The sequence below is a fragment of the Pocillopora damicornis genome, chromosome 7 (assembly GCF_964200805.1).
Source record: "Pocillopora damicornis chromosome 7, jaPocDami1.2, whole genome shotgun sequence".
Lineage (NCBI taxonomy): Eukaryota > Metazoa > Cnidaria > Anthozoa > Scleractinia > Pocilloporidae > Pocillopora > Pocillopora damicornis.
In genome coordinates this window covers 12,136,166-12,153,276 of record NC_142676.1, presented here as the reverse complement: position 1 = coordinate 12,153,276, position 17,111 = coordinate 12,136,166, and the positions used below count along the sequence as shown (strand labels likewise).

At 37.7% G+C, this 17,111-nt stretch overlaps 1 protein-coding gene across 1 annotated transcript in view; it reads left to right on the top strand.

Annotated features, from left to right (window-relative positions):
• Positions 1 to 16,291, top strand: part of LOC113672785 (sodium channel protein 1 brain) — a 31,132-nt gene extending 14,841 nt beyond the window's left edge. Inside the window, exons 9-24 of the mRNA XM_089213432.1 lie at positions 282 to 426; positions 669 to 806; positions 1,273 to 1,692; positions 2,130 to 2,303; positions 2,992 to 3,336; positions 4,041 to 4,290; positions 4,578 to 4,801; positions 5,199 to 5,372; positions 5,714 to 5,824; positions 6,212 to 6,481; positions 6,786 to 6,839; positions 8,246 to 8,383; positions 12,594 to 12,707; positions 12,802 to 12,940; positions 13,290 to 13,421; positions 13,890 to 16,291. Coding sequence (XP_089069558.1) covers positions 282 to 426; positions 669 to 806; positions 1,273 to 1,692; positions 2,130 to 2,303; positions 2,992 to 3,336; positions 4,041 to 4,290; positions 4,578 to 4,801; positions 5,199 to 5,372; positions 5,714 to 5,824; positions 6,212 to 6,481; positions 6,786 to 6,839; positions 8,246 to 8,383; positions 12,594 to 12,707; positions 12,802 to 12,940; positions 13,290 to 13,421; positions 13,890 to 14,809 — 3,748 coding nt within the window. The 3' untranslated portion in view covers positions 14,810 to 16,291. The remainder of the gene's footprint in view (positions 1 to 281; positions 427 to 668; positions 807 to 1,272; positions 1,693 to 2,129; positions 2,304 to 2,991; positions 3,337 to 4,040; positions 4,291 to 4,577; positions 4,802 to 5,198; positions 5,373 to 5,713; positions 5,825 to 6,211; positions 6,482 to 6,785; positions 6,840 to 8,245; positions 8,384 to 12,593; positions 12,708 to 12,801; positions 12,941 to 13,289; positions 13,422 to 13,889) is intronic.
• Positions 16,292 to 17,111: the final 820 nt, after the last annotated feature.

Genomic DNA, 17,111 nt, shown 5'->3' with positions numbered 1-17,111 from the left:
TTCAATACAGAAACATTACTTTTGATAAAGTAAAGATTTCAATATTTGGTCCTGTCTTTTGACTTGTTTCAGGTGTTAAGGAGAGGATAAAAATTATCCTTTCTTGGGTGTATTTAATTCATTTTCAAACCAAAACGATGTGAGAAAAAAGGAAAGAAAAAGTGAAAACAACTTAATAACCACAACTACAACAAATAAATACAAATATATAAGAAGAGAAAACACGGGGCGACTGATGTGTATTCTGAAATGAGATGAGCGCATGAATTAATCGTTTTCAGTTCTTGTCCTGTTAATTACACTTGTATGGCGGACGCTGGACCCAACCCTGATTATGGTTTTACTGGCTTCGATCACATTGGCTGGGCATTATTAATGGCGTTCCAGATCCTCACAATGGATTACTGGGAAAACCTTTACAACAAGGTAATCCTGAATTTGGAATTGCTAATACCAATATCAGGAAAGAGAAGTAAATTTTTGATTTAACTGATTTATAATTATAACCTTTTGGTAAACTAAAGTCATCATTAATTTCTGTCTTTTTATCGCGTGTGCTCTGAAGAACATTTTGACATGAAAACTATGTTTAGAAGCGCATAATACAATTGTATGCATTACAGTTACTTTGCGTTTACGTAATTCATATTTCTGTCCGTTAACGACAGGTTGTAAGAGCCGTGGGTATCTGGTATGTCTTCTACTTTGTGATCACAATTTTCTTCTGCTCGTTCTATCTCCTCAATCTTGTCTTAGCTGTAGTTTATCTCTCTTACGAGAAAGAGCTGCAATCTCTTCAACACGAGGTAAGAACTGCAGGCAAAAATGAAAAATATTCTTATTCTCAATATCAGTGGTCAAAAATAGGCAGGGGATGGAAGCTGATGACAAAAAAAGATATATCCTAAATGAAAATGTATTATCATTATCGGTTTATGTTCATTTCATCACAGGAAACGTTTCAGCTTAAAAACTATAATTTCATCATACATTCTTTAGAAGTCATTGGTCTTGGAGGCAAACTCACAGACTGCCATTCATAACCCTCATAGGAGTACTTGTTACTCTGAGGTAAAAGTCCCTGCACATTCTTCCGACCGAACCCCTGCAGCATTTATTGTTGTAATGAAAGTGTCGTATGGCGAAGACAGGAAATGAAGAATTCTCTGCTTTTCCAATGACTTGATAATTTCCATGGAGCTCCCTTAAGAAGCTATCTTTAAAACGACTTGAAACGATAATCTAGGTAGGACCTTCCATTTCTTTTGATAGGAAAGGCGCAAGGAGCTTCTAAAGAAGACTGCCTCGTCCTATATTGCCGATCCTGATTCCGTTAAGTTTCTTAAGCCACTGAAGAAATTGGGAAAGACCACGAAAGCTATAGCAGAATTAACTCAGGCCGCTTGTATCGTGACAGAAGTTCCAGAGGTTCATCGAGGAGATGCGAGAAAACGGCTAAGCTTAGCGAAAACATTGATGAAATTCTTCCAACATGTGAAGACAAACTGTGATAATTTGTTTAGCAAGTTTCCCTTTTTCAAGCCCATGAGAAAGAGAATGCGTGCTGCCGCTGAGTGTGCCACTTTTGACGTTGTCATTATAGGAATAATCTTGTTGAATACCATTGTACTTGCTCTTTATCATTACGGAATTGAAAAGTCATTCGAAAATGTCTTGGACCTGTGCAACATGGTAGGAAAACCTTTGTAATTGCTGTTTAGATAAATATTTCATGTTTGCCTCTGCCAAAGAAAGCATGTGAAATTTCCAGCCTGTAGCCTATGTCCAGTTTGATAGATACCTAACATAGATCACCTTTTTTCTCTAAATTAGCACACAAATGAAAAAAACCCAAGTATGTGGAGATATTTGAAACGTGCAATGATCGATCTAGGGGGTGCATATGTTGTGCATTCGATATCGTTTTTGTCAATTGAGGATGTCAAAAAAGGTCTCTGAGCGCTTTATTTTCATGGACTCTTATTAATGAGCAACAGCTCCGATATCACCATGTTTCTACCGGGATTTTAGGACGTGAGACAAAAAATCTGGCTTGCTTGAATAGACTTCAAGGAACTGCTTCTCAGATTCTCTCATCTCTTTTTTGTCACCTTAAACTTTTTTTACAGGTCTTCACGATAATATTTGTAGTGGAGATGATATGGAAGCTTATCGCCTTTGGCCCGCTGACCTACGTGAAGAGCCGGTGGAACATATTTGACGCCGTCATAGTGATTGCTAGTGTTGCTGGGTATCTTACGGAGTCTGGTGGAAGCTTTAGTATCTTTCGAAGCCTAAGACTGGTACGTTGCCACTGAGAAAAAAAAAAAAAAATTGAAGTTTCCTCTAAAAGTTTACAGACATACCTTGTAAATAACAAACCAGACTGACGCAACATTTTAGCAATATTTATAATTACGGTAAATGGTTGAACCCGGAGGTAACATATAATAGCGTGGTTTGATCCAAATAGAACGACCTAACTTCACCGACGGATCGAGACCGACCAATCACGACCGATCCACGCCACTTGAGTCTTACAGCCAATAACATCACGGCAAAACTTACCAAAAAAGGTTTATACGAACCGGACTTAGAAAATTCGACTGGCAACAACTATTCACTTGACTCTGATGATGATTTCCACTTAGGTTGTCTAAACATCGTCACCACCACCGACGGCAGTCCTTCTCAGGACTACACTCACCCGGGCGATCAAAATACACTATTCAAGTAGACAATACTAATATTTTTTTTAATAAACAGATTACAGGTAAAGGTCTTCAAATCATCAAAAAGTTATGAGTAGAGAAAATTAGCTATTAAGGTTTGTCTCGGCTTTAAATTAGAGCTACCTAATGATTCCTGCGTTCGAGAATTTGGAACGATCAGATTTTTTTTTATAAACGTACAGAGCCTTCGCGTTTAAATTTTTACGTCGATTTTAACCAAACGTAGCGATACCAATCATCTTTCATTCAATATTTCTAGTTCCGAGTTCTAAATCTTGCACAGTCATGGAAGACAATGAACAAACTTGTCTCTGCCATAACCAAGAGCGTGGGACCTGTTGGGAACATAACTCTCATTCTTGGTGTCATCATCTACATATTTGCTGTAGTAGGAATGAGAGTATTTGGTGACGCATACACGGAAGACAAGTTTGGCAATTATGGAATACCGCGCTGGAACTTCAATGATTTTTGGCACGCCTTCATGATGGTGTTCAGAGTGCTGTGTGGGGAGTGGATTGAGCCTCTTTGGGACTGCATGAGAGCCACTAGTCCATTGGCCCTTCTGGTCTTCTTGCCGGCATTTGTCATCGGTAACTTCATTGTGAGTATTTATGGCCTACAATTACATTATTTTTATATTAACTGCCGATAAAATATTTGTCCAAGGTTTGCATAACAACACCTTTAAGAATCGAGCGAGTGGTGCGAGCTTGATTTGAAATCAAAGGTATGATTTCAGACCAAAGTTGCACAACTCGAAGTTCAATTATCACTTTATTACATCTATTTTGTACAAGTATTTTATTAATCCATTATATTGAGCTGGTTTAAAAAAGTCGCAAAAGTTGTCTCTCATTTTCCTGCAATTGACTGATTTCTTTTAACAAGCTTTGGAATTGGCTGTTGTGGCTGGCTGTTGTGTTTTATTAAAGCTGTCTTACTAGCTGGGAAAAATGATTTAAAGCTGAAAACGGTGTGATTTTGAATAAATGTCAAAGGTGAGAGCCAATTAGAATGAAAGGATCACAAGTGATCACAAAATAGTTGTAATAAATAGGGAAACACATGTCGAGCAAAACGCAAACAGTGAGGCCAGAGATTATTGGGGTCCTTTGCTCAAGCTTTCTTCTGTATTTACTGCTGCTAACGGGTGGATTGCCACATTTTCATCTTTCTTTTAGATAAATGGGGCTTAGTTTACTATTGATTCCCGTGGCTGGAACACAAAAGATTGGATCTAGTTAGGTCTCCGTACTTTTTTATTTCCTGTGGTGACCAAACCATGTCCTGTCACGTTCCCTTTAGGTTCTCAATCTTTTCATTGCTCTCTTATTGAGTGCATTTGACTCTGAAGAAGAGGAGAGCACCTCTGATGATGACGAGGAACAAAACTCCAGGCTGAGACGCATCTTGAAGAGACTGACCAAGACTAAAAAGACGCAGTTGTTTGTGGCCACTTTTAAAGAGAGATACAAACTGTACGAGGTGCAGCTATTGGAAAGCAACGTGACAACGCGGAGAAGCCAGACAAGTAAATACGAGGAAGGAATTACAGGCAAGTAACTTAGAAGTTCTAGTATAGCAGTAAGCAATTACAGTCAATCTTAAATGGAGCTTTTAATTTCCCCCATACTGAATTTTCATAAAGCACTTTTTAATAACGATGCACTGCTTTCGTAGGAAATTTTTTCAAGATTACGACGCTTGGTTCATGGTCTGTTGGAAGGCTTTGGTCTGTGTATTGAAATAGCTCGACATTATTATTTCGTAGGATTTTACAGTTTAAGAAAAATGAGGATTCCAAGTTATTACGTGTGACACTTAGAATATTAATAATTTCAGGTGGGGCGCAAGTAATTACCTGTGAGGATCAATCGTCAAAAAGGATACCTAAGAAGTACATTGTGGAAGTGGATGACTGTCTGCCTGAATGTTGTATGTTCTCTATGTCGTCGCGCTTGCATTTTAGGTGGCTGAAGTTCCGGTGTAGTATCAGGTGTCTGGTGGAGCACAAGTACTTTGAATGGTTCATTCTTTTTACCGTCATGTTTAGTAGTTTTGTGCTGGTAAGAAAAAACACAAGCGTAATCTGAGCATTAAATTTTAATTCGATAGAGCGAGTCATATTTATTTGCAGACTAAAATTTTAGTAAAATTTCTTATCTTGAGAGGGATTCCCGTGTTAAATCAAAATGCTGCGACTGATTTTCGCAGTAAATTTGTCATCTGTCAGGAATCTTGAGAGAGAGCAAAGACTAAGAGAGCCTTATCTTTTCAGCACCTACGATCTAAAAAGCAGAATTCAATCCTCATCAATAGATCACATGCATACTCAATAATTTTATGTAACTTAACTAGATACTAGTTATTGTATGACCTATAACTCCTACAAAATAACAACAGGAAAACGGGAAAAGACATTAGAAGTTGTCTTGAAAGATCAACTACTTTGTTTTTCGTTAGATTTTTGAGGACATACACCTTCCGGAAAGGCCACTCCTAGCAAAGGCGTTAGATATTCTGAACTACTTCTTCGCGGCTGTCTTTTCTATGGAGTTCCTTCTTAAGATTTTTGGTCTCGGTGTCGTCAAGTATTTCTCTTCAGTATGGAATTGTTTAGATGCATTTATCGTCGCAGTAAGTTAAACTACTGACATGAAAGAACGCGTTTATTATAACTTAAAAATCATAAACTTAGGTGAGTGGTAAAGATCACACACACGAGAAGCCAATGAGAACTCAAGAGCTGACCAAGTCGACATTGATTGTATGAGACACATTTCAAACAGTGAGGAGTAAAAGGGCTTATTTGGATGATATAGAGGACAACCATAAAGCACCTTTTATCTTTAAAGTCGTTTCGCTCAAATCAAAGTGTTCCTTAACGCAACTATGCCATTATTCCAGTCGTTGTGGTTCTCCTGACCTACTAACAAGCTATAAGAACTAACTCATCACTAACGTTGACTTTTCTGCAGATCTCGCTTGCTTGTCTGTCTGAGAACAAACAGTTATCAGTCTTCCGATCCCTTCGCACGCTACGAGCATTACGACCTCTCAGGGCCATATCTCGCATGGAAGGGATGAAGGTACGTAAACTGAGTACTCTGAATTTTCAAAAGTAAGTTTGCAAACTCTAGGATAGAAGGCCTGGACGCCATTAAGAGGAGAAAATGACGCCTGAAATAATAAGTTTGTGGAACTACATCGTAATCAATCGTGAACTTATTTCGAAAAGCAACTTATGAAATAAAGATGTTAGCCTAAAATCTCCAACCGTGAACATGAATGAGAAATTGCGATATGTTTTGACGTTCAAGTAGCCTGGTTTATTACAGAAAGCTTCTTCGATCATGCTTTTGATGTCTTAACTCATCACGGAAAGGTTCATTTAGACAGCCATTTCCAATGTTTTCCTTTCACTTTTGCTTGCATTCGGCAATTTACCCATTCACGATTCCTTTTAATGCACTCAGGTTGTCATCAACGCATTATTTGCGGCCATTCCAGGTATCGGCAACGTTCTGGTGGTATCGCTCCTTTTCTGGTTAATATTCAGTATCCTTGGTGTCCAACTGTTCTCCGGAAAGTTCCAAGAATGCGTCGATCAAGTTGGTGAAAGAGTTTCAGCTAACGTTGTTCCAAACAAAACAGAATGTCTCCGCTTTCCGGAGAAATATACTTGGAGGAATGCCGAGGCCAATTTTGATAACGTTTTCAATGGTTTCCTTGCACTTTTTCTTGTGGTATGTCGCCAAACTCAATCGGGTGTAATGGAAATTTTAGAAAACATCCCTTTTTGGATTTTCTAGTGGTTAAAAACGTATGTCAGTTGGTTAGTCGAATTGTGCTTCTATTGTACAAGAGCAGGAAACAACGGAAATTCAGAAAAACTCAATTGTAAGATGATATTATTTATGCAGATTGAAGCTATAAATTATTATTTTTCACATTTACGAGATCTTCTTTATCTAAAACGGAAGAGGGGTGTTAAGCAAATCTCCAAACATACATCACTGACAATTTTTCTCGTCTTGTGCTGTGATTTAGGCAACGTTTGAAGGCTGGATTGAGGTCATGCACAGCGCAGTCGACTCTACTGAGGTAATACATCATGTTTGATTGACAACCTACTTTTTGCATTATGAAAAATTTTAAATTGAATTTGAAGTTCTTGTGATAATTGTTATGTATCAACTGTCATTGTGTGACTCAATAGATAGACTCAGTTTTGATGTTTTTGTTTCGACATTTGATCTCTTGCTCTTACTTCAACAACCAAAAAGATAACCTTAGTGAAGCGATTATCTTCTAATTTTCTGTATCATAACCATTGCAATTTCCTCAAATGCGACTGGTGCACTAACTGCTTTACTTTTCACTAATTATTTTGCATGTTTGTAATCGGACAGTGTAATCGGACAGTTGGCTGTAATCGGACTCCTGTAATCGGAAAGTTGAAGCAGCCAATCGCACTAATTCCACTCAGTTAAATCCACCAGTCATAGAATTGATCACAATAACCATAGCAACAACCACCTATCCAAAGAAAAACTGGAGAATTTCCAAAATAGAGGAATTTTTAACTTTAGATATTGTCTCCACTTTGTTTTAAATTTTTTTTTCGGAGATAGTAATGGTTAGGTAAATTGGTAACAGGTCTTCTTGTCGTCTAATTCGGTCTGTAATCATAATCGTGATTAACAAATCAGACTCCGCTTCGCGCTCGTCTGATTTTGTTAATCACTCGTGTGATTACAGACCGAATTGGACTACAGTCCTTTTTATTACCATTATTAATCTACAAATTAACATACTAAATTTTTACGCTTCATCCTCAGAATCTAGATATCAGTTCCTTGCACTGCCCTCCACACATTTATCATAATTTTGCCCTTGACAATTGCTGTTCAATTAAACAATATCTCTGAGAATATTTCTTCATTCTTACAACCCATGTACTTGAAGACTGTTTTTATTGTAGGATGAATTTCCTTTTTGGTCTTTCCTTTGAGTAAAAGTGAAAAAGGAGGTTGTTGTTTGGTTCGATCAAAGTTTTCGTCAACGAAAATTAGTGGAACTCTGACTAAAAGTACTTAAAAAAATCAGTAATATATACCACCCAGGTTATTAGTGCTTTATGCGCGCACTAATTCGCGAGTTCACAAATGATCAGCAAAACCAAGTGACCCTCAAACAGCCGAAGAGACAAAATCGTGCGTCAAGAGTTTCATTTCAGACTATTTCTCGTTATAGACAGAAATAAACTAATTTTTGGTTTCAGTGCGGTGTATTTTGAAAAAGTTATTCCACTATTTGTCATTGAATGGTGGTGGCTATTTTCCTCTATTTGGGTAGATGATTGTTAACAATATACAGGTACGGAAAAGTGAAAAGGAAACAAGGGGGATGCAGAAAATTAACATAGTTTGCAATTGAGAAAACAGAATGAGAATAGGTAGCCTCGAACCATAATATAACTCATTTTCGTTTACATTGCTTCTTCACAGGTTGATAAGCAGCCCCAGATCAATAGCAATATGATTGCGTATATATATTTCGTTGCGTTTATTATCCTTGGGTCATTTTTTGTGCTCAATTTGTTCGTTGGCGTTGTTATCGACAACTTTAATTCCTTGAAGAAGAAGGTATGTGTGCACGAATGTTGCTGTTAATGTTCCAATTAAGGGAAAACAAAAAACTCCTAGGGCGTTAAAAGACCTGGCCTCAGTCGTTCGAAGGGTGGATAACGCTATCCACTGGATAAATCTCTATCCGTTGAATAGTGTAGTACGTTTTATTAACAAAAATCCGCTAGATAGCGATTTATCCCTTGGATAGAGTTATCGAGCAACTGGGCCCTGATCGATATGGCTTGGTTTCGCTGGAAGCCTTGATCTTGGGAGATCCAAATGGGAACCTGTTTTGTGTTGGACATCACGGCGTTTCCGAAATCGAATCCCTGAATTTAAGTACTTTAGGCTCACTTCACGTTTTAAACGAGAATAAAATTTCTTGGAAGCGCAGGGTTCCTGACATTATTCAAAGGCACCTATTTAAGAGCGCTTCTCTGTAAAAATCAAACATGTCGCGGCAAAGGTGGAAAATTCGATTTCTTTCTTATTTTAATGTTAGATAGGCTAGGCTACAGCTAAAATCACTGGATACTTTTTTTGGCAAAATATCCTTTTATTTCAGAGAAAAATACGATTAAAGAAATTCCGTTAAAATCGTCATTTTTAGCAGCAAATTATTGCACGAGTTTGAGGGCTTCGCGTGCAAAAACGAATCACTATCTCGTCTTTTAAACACTATAATCTTCTTTTTCGCTCTCATAAGACCTCACAAAATGATTTTTGTAAACACTGCGCTCTTCTTTGCGCTTAAAATAATTTAATTTCGAAAGCATGCATTTCTCTTCAGTAAAAATACTTCGCGAATAAAATTAATTTTCACCATGTGCTAAACCTTCAAATAGATTAAGCTTTTGGTGGTTGAATTTCGAAAAGATGTTCTCAACATAACTGTAAAAATTTGTTCGGGCAAATGTTTGAGAGCGATACAAAAGCTTTTCAAAGTCCGTTAAAATGCAGTTATTTGACCTTTTGCGGTCAACATTCCAGTTGCGAGTCACACATATTTTAATATGTTTCAACCCATATGAGGCCGAAAAATGTACATAGAAAGATATTTCCAAATGCTCTAACCTCATTTGTCGCAGAAGACCAATCCAGAGACCATTTTAGTATGATTCTCTTGTCGTTCGTCGTATTTAGGTCTGTATAAATGATAACGTCCGATGAAACCACCAACCTTGTCGAACACCATCTTGTTGTGAAACGTTCGATACCTTTCTTCACTGTGGCGTCTTATTCAACGGTTCAGTTGACTGCGAGTATTGCTCAGTTTACAATGCACTAAAAGATTACATCTGACGGTATAATTCAATGCTAAACTGAGTTGACTACAAACATGTACGCCCTTCGAGTATTTGGCTTGTCACGCAATACCGGTGACAAAGGAACTTTAGGGGGTAGGTGAAGGGAAAAACTCCAGAATTGGACTCTTGGAACCTGCAAAATATTTTATTTTGTAAACATTTTTATAGTGTCGTCGTTGTCTGGTGACAAATAGTAAAATACATTTATTTATTGCAGGGAATTATTCTTGTTTTTTTGGCGCTCTGTGCCTGTCGTACTTATTAGGGGTGTTTTTCTTTCCAATAAAATTGCAAGAAATACCCTAATCGCATGAAAGAGAACCTTTTGTACATTTTTACAACACCATGCTACAAAACGCAGAGGTGGGAATGTGTGGCTTATGTGAGGCTGGGACGCTATGTTCCGTGGCCAATGGGTGGGGCTTGCATAAGGGAGTGGTACTATTAACCACTGTTAACAGACCCAACTACCGTTTAAAACTTTAAACTACAGAGGGGCCGACATATGTGCGCTCGGCACAAAATAAGGTCGATCTCATCTTCAGGACCGGTAAATTTAAAAGCCGACTCGTGACTTGCGATATTCTTGGTGCATGAAAGTAAAGGAACAATTTCCGTTTCACGCATTCGATCTCTAGTGTTGTAACCACAAACTCCACCAATAAGCGACTTGAACGAACAACAACCTTCCATTTTTTATGTAACAAAGTTGACCGTGTAAGTTAGTGTATTTGTGAAAAACAGTCCGAAACCCCGCCTCTAAGCGAACAATAGGCTTCGTGTAATTACCAAAAACTAGGTTTTGTTTACTTAGGCTTACTATTTTTAGCAGGTGCCAAATTTAGCTTTTCAACGAGTATTAGCCAAAGGCCCGATCTCCGCGACTTACATGTAAGAGATTTCAATGTTCACAACAACAAAAAAGCTTAGCAGCAGTGACGTCTTTTTACTTTCCCCTTCCCCTACCCCCTAAAAAACAACTTTCCATTGTATGATTTGCATTGCGTGACGACTCTCCGTATACAAAACTACGTTGACTGCAACATATGTGAAGTGCGACTAAGCATCGATCAGATCTACTGCACCACAAACCGAACAACACTCACAGTCAACTGAACCGCTGGATAAGATGCCACAATGCAGAAAGATGTCAAACGTTTTATAACGAAGGTTGATGACAGTTCGCAGATTGACAGGCAGTTTCATCGGACGTTATAAATACGACGAGCGACAAGATAACCACTGTAAAATGGTCTTTGGATCTTTCTTCTAAGGCAAATGAGGTTAGAGCATTTGGAAATGTGTACCCATGTACATTTTCCGGCGTCATATGGGTTGAATTATATTAAAGAATGTGTGTGACTCGCGACTGGAATGTTGACCGCGAAAGGTCAAATAACTGCATTTTAACGGACTTTGAAAAGCTTTCGTATCGCTCTCAATCATTTGCCCACACAAATTTTTACAGTAATGTTGAGAACATCTTTTCGTTATTCTGCCGCCCAAAGCTTAATCCATTTGAAGGTTTAGCACATCTTAAAATTAACTTTGCTCACAAAGTACTTTGACTGAAGAGAAATGTATGCTTTCAAAATTAAATTATTTTACACGCAAAGAGGAACGCAGTGTATACAAAAATCGTTTTGTGAGGTCTTATGAGGTTGAAAAAAAAGATTTGAGTGTTAAAAAGACGAGATTGCGATTCGTTTTTGAATGCAAAGCCCTCAAACTTGTGCAATATTTTGCTTCTAAAAATGACGATTTTAACGGAATTTTGTTATTTGTATTTTCTCTGAAATGAAAAGATATTTTGCCAAAAAAAGTATCCAATGATTTTAGTTATAGTCTAGCCTATCTAATATTAAAATAAGAAAGAAATCGAATTTTTCACCCTTGCCGCGAAATTTAGAATTTGTCTGATTTTTACAGACAAGCGCTCTTAATTATCTAACCTAAACAATATGAATAAGAAAGCTTCCTTTCGTAAACTCGAACCTCTTACCACAAAAAAAAATTATGTACTTACTGACTATGTAGGAGGGTCAGTCCTTTAAGATTTTGCAACAAAGCATTGCGAGTGCAGGGCCTGACGGCCTTTTTTCCGGACCGGCTCACGTTAACCCGTCCGGCCCTATACATGCAGCCCTAGTTATGGTTTTGTATGGGATTGCGTGGGCGGGGTCGTACGGGTCATGTGATAATATAACTGACCTTACATTACCTCACATCTGAATAAAGCGTGAATTTAAATAGTTTTTATCGTAAGGTGAATTTGAAGAGTCAAAAGACTCTAGAACATGATGTACCTGAGGGGAAAAACTCAAAGTGGTTGAGTGAACTTGCAAAGCTGCTAAAGTTCTGCCGGGGCACCCACCCCGAACTCGTCAACCAAAGCACTGAGGAGTTTAGATCTCAAGTCACTCTCCGCAAACAAGGTTTTTTATCGCCACATTGAAATCCGCAAAAGCCTGATTGGGGAAACTGATTTTAACTATAATTTTATCAAAATCAAACTGTCCATTCGTATAACACACGACGTTCCAATGATCTTTGTTTACCCCTTCCTCGAAGTAACTGGGGTAAACAAACATTTATCTATCAAGCTGCGAAAGACTGGAACAGTCTTTCAACTTCTCTTGTCTATTTTTAAATCCAAGCTGAAAACTTTTTTAAAAGATTTTGATTAATTTTCAATTTATTTATAAACACATTTTATTTTATTTCATTTAGTTATTTTTATTGTTATTATTATCATTACTATTATTATTTTATCAATTAAAGTAATTAATTGAATTAATTAGTTAACGAGTGCCCCGATGAAAACTGCTATGGCGAGTTGGGCTCCCTCGTTAAATATCATTATTATTATTATATTATTATTATTATGGAGCGAACTTATTAACCTTTGAAATTTACAGTATGAAGAAATTAGCAGCATGGGAATGTTCCTGACAGAGACTCAAAGAAAATGGGTCAACTTCCTGAAAGAAGCAGCTAAGAAAAAGCCCCCAGCGAAAGGATTAAGACCAAAGGTAAATATGAAAGTGTTAAATATCAACTTGGTCTTAGTCTTTATGCAAACTTAAGTCACTAGACACTTTGTGATTGTGATCAATCCCTCAACAGGATCGATTTCGTGCCTTCCTTTACGACGTAGTCACAGGAGACAAGTTCGAGATCGCGATTCTGACGGTGATAATATGCAATATGGTGATGATGATGATACAACATCATGGACAGTCCGTGGAATTCTCTAGCGTCTTAAATATCCTTTGTATTTACAACCTCGTATAATGAAAGGCTAACTTTAAAATATTCATTTAGAGAGGATTCTAAATGGATGACAAGGAAACAAACCCACAGCAGACTGAGGGGTTAGCTAAGTGACGTTGATCAAATTTACCGGGTCTATGAAAAAAAATCAAAGAAGTAAACGAAGAAACAAATAAGTAGGGAAACAAATAAAGAAAAAGAAAGATAAATGAAGAAAAATAAAATCAAAATTATTGGACAATATGAATATAGTAAAGTTTCCGAAACAATTGACTTAGGATGTATCGATCAACAAAATTACTTTGTGTATAGTTTCTTTGACTACAGCCTCTGGCTAGCAAGGATATCAAATTTGGCGTTCACTGGTATATTCACTGCAGAGGCCATGGTGAAACTAATTGCTTTGCGACAGCACTACTTCAGGAAGGCGTGGAATGTTTTTGATTTCGTCATCGTCATATCATCTCTAATCGGTAAGGATTCCTGTGCTTCCCGACGAAGAAGGAGGACTTATTAGAGGGGAGCGAGGGGTGGTGGGAGCAAGGAAGCTTGTTTTAAGCTTATTGACGGCTAAAATGCTTATTATTTCCTTTCAATGACTGTTGGTCGGCTTTTTGGCCCACTCTTGACTGGGGAGGGGAACAAGGTGTCCCTCTTCCCTGTCAAGACTGAGGAAGGCTTTTTCAGGAGGTTTTCATACCTGTCCTTGTTTTACTCAAAGTTTTTCTTCTCCAATAATAAAAATGGCAGTGCTTATCTCAGACACAAAGCCTGATTGTTTGAATACCCAGCAAGGGTATGAAGTCCTTTCACTTCTCAGTGAAGAGACTTCAAGTGAGAGTTAAAAAAGTTAAGCCCTTTAAAAAGATTTTATCGTCAAGACAACTATAATTACTTTGTACATATCATCCAATAACGATAAGGCATATCTCGTGTCGCAGGAGTGGTTTTAGATGAAGTCAGCGTCAGAGACACAGTGGTTAATCCAAGTCTCTTGCGTGTGATGCGAATCTTCAGAATCGCTCGGCTGCTGCGGGTCCTAGAATTTGCTAAAGGAATTCGCCAGCTTCTGGTAGCTCTAATGATTTCGTTACCTGCGTTATTCAACATTGGAACTTTATTGTTTCTCGTCATTTTTATTTACGCCATCATTGGAATGTCCGCATTTGGTCGTGTAAAGAAGGAAGGAACCTTGGACGATATTGTCAATTTTGAAACGTTTGGTAGTTCTTTGATGCTCTTGTTCCGACTGTCCACGGGATCAGGCTGGAATGACGTCATGAATTCACTATCAATTCAGCCACCAGACTGCGACCCTTACTATGAAGGATATCCCAATGGCGACTGCGGCACGCCTTTAGGAGCCGCAGCATATCTCATCAGCTATATTGTCGTCGTATTCATGATAATTGTTAACATGTACATTGCTGTTATTCTCGAGAACGTCAACCGTGCACATGAGAACGACGATTTTGCTATCACTAAAGAGGACTTTGAGAGGTACTATCTTAAGTGGGCTGCATTTGTGCCAAATGGAAAACAATTCATCCCTTTAAGCCAGCTGTCGGACTTCGTTAATGAGTTGGACAAACCTTTCAGACATCCTAAACCAAATGAATCTCGTTTGCGTGAGTTCAATATTCCCATACGTGCTGGGGAGTTGATCCACTGTTTTGATCTTTTGAAAGCGCTGGTGCGGTGCACCTTAGAAGAACATGGCGAGTCTCCCGAAGTATTCCAGGAAATAACTGTCAGAATGGAGGCCCAGTTTACAAAGTCACTCGGCAGGAAGCACTCCATTGCTATTCTTGGTTCTACGCAAACAAAATTTGAATGTGAAGACAAAACTGATATGGTGTAGGAGCATTTGAACTTAGACCATAAAAGAGTGGAATAGCAGCTGTTTTCGCTACCGATGCTGAAAAAGAGAACCCTGAGTTTTATATTTGAAGTGTGTGAGCCTTTTTCATGGGGTGCCACGCTTTAAACACCTTTTGATCTCGGACATTGTAAGCTCTTACAATATAGAAAAGTCGCTGCTTATTTCAAGAGGCCTCGCGGCGAATATCATTATTACCGTACTAAGTGATTACCAGAGGTAAAACTGCTCACACGTGGTTTCAGGCAGTTTTAAGTGCCCGTGACTTGATTTATTGAAGCACCTAACGTCATAAAATGATGATGAAAAGGACTTGTGCAATTAAAATATCAGAATGTTTCAAGAAGTATCATAAGAATATTTCACGAAACAGATTAACATGGCTCCCCTTTTACAGTGGTAATAATGATAATATAATGATAACGTCCTTTAGTCCAGCCTTTTAAAAAATCTCTAATGAACGACAAGTCAGCTTTTGATAAATTAAGGATACTTCCATCGCAGAGACAATGGCACAAAATTTAACAAGTGAAGCCGTAAAAGAAATGTAACAGAACCAGTAAATGTACCAAGTCAATCTGCCCATGAGATCTTCAAAGAGGACTAGGGATAATCAATATAGAATATTGGGTAAAATTTCCGCAAAGCCCTATACTATTGTAAAACAAATCTTTTTTCCCAATAGCGGTGTATTGTTTTTGTCATTGTTTTCTTTACTCAAGAACTGAGTGCATAATGTATTATGGGGCTGTGCAGAAACTTTACTAAAATATTTTCTCTATGTCACTGGGTTTTAAAATTGATAAATGATTGCCAGACTATCAAGTAATGCCAAAAATGGTTTTGGATAATTGGATATCTAACTTTTTTTTTTAGTTTCTAAAAATTGAGGTAAAATCTCTTACAATTGCCATGTGAATCAACTTTCTTTAACAATTGTCTCTCACTACCAATTATAGAGAGTCATCACCTGTTACTGAAATCTGATGTTTAGCCAAACTATCCATCAAACTCCATAACATTTTGTCCCTTGATATATCATCTTAGGCAGTTTAAATCTGCCAATAAAATAAGGAAATGAATGCACATATATTCTTCAATGGATCACTTGATTTGCGCATCTATCTTCTTAGCGATCAACAGCTCTCAGTTGGCTTGTTAGCTTAGTTGGTAGAGCACTGCACCGGTATCGCAGAGGTCATGGGTTCAAATCCCATACAGGCCTGAATTTTTCTCAGGCTTTATTTTCGCTAGCGCTTAAGTAGCGTTCATTACTGCCAAGATCACTATTCATTTAAACAAGTTTGTTTGTATGTTTATTCTGAAAATCATAATTCCTGGTGACAAATAAGTATATGTAAGTATCTCATGATGGCTTTTCTTATATCATTATATTTATATGTTTCAACCCTAAAGTGATTAGCTTTTAAAATTAAGATTCTCTGTAATAAATTAACTTTATTCCATTTTCTGTCATTTCTATTATTTCGATGACAAGAATTCTTACCTCCCACTTATCTCATGTTGAACTTTATTGACACAATTACGTAGGCGCCCCTAAATTAATCAAAATTCGGGGTTCTTTAAGTTTAGTCATAAATCTCCGTCGAGACTATACAGCACATGTGTGAGCTCGATTTTGTTCACACGTATGCTTAGAAATCGAGTTAAAAAGCGTGATATAGAAGCGCTATTTGGAAGGGATAACATCTTCAGGCGCTTTTCAAATGCTCTTCAGATGCCTTTTACTGAAAATAAATGTGGAAAAGGTATGAAGATCGTGTGTAGATTTTACCTCTACAAGCGCTTGCCTACACCCAAAATGCGTCTAATTAACAAAGTTTACTTCAATTGTTGAAAGTAACGTTAGAAATTGCTTAATGCTCAAATCTCTTTTAAACATGCAATTTCGGTCTGAAAAGGATAAGAATAGCCATAACATAACCTAGAACGACACCTGCTCCTCATCGCACTCCAAGTGTTATTTGCAAAACACGCTCAGTGTGTTATCTAAACGCTCAATAAAACAAAAGTTTTGGCCTATCATGGTGTGTCTTCTTTTGTTCTACAAATTAAAGACGCACATTTACCTGCTGCGTGGACGAGTTGACAGTGAACCTTAATATTTAGCCCAGTTTGTTTCTATATATATTGTCCCTTTAACAATTCTCCCTCATCCTGACTGAAAATAAATTTCATAGAAAATGCATTTTTGTTTTCTCAATTTCCTGTTCTCTAATGTCAGTTTTGGCAAATAATCGATCACTCAATTTTTAAACTTTCG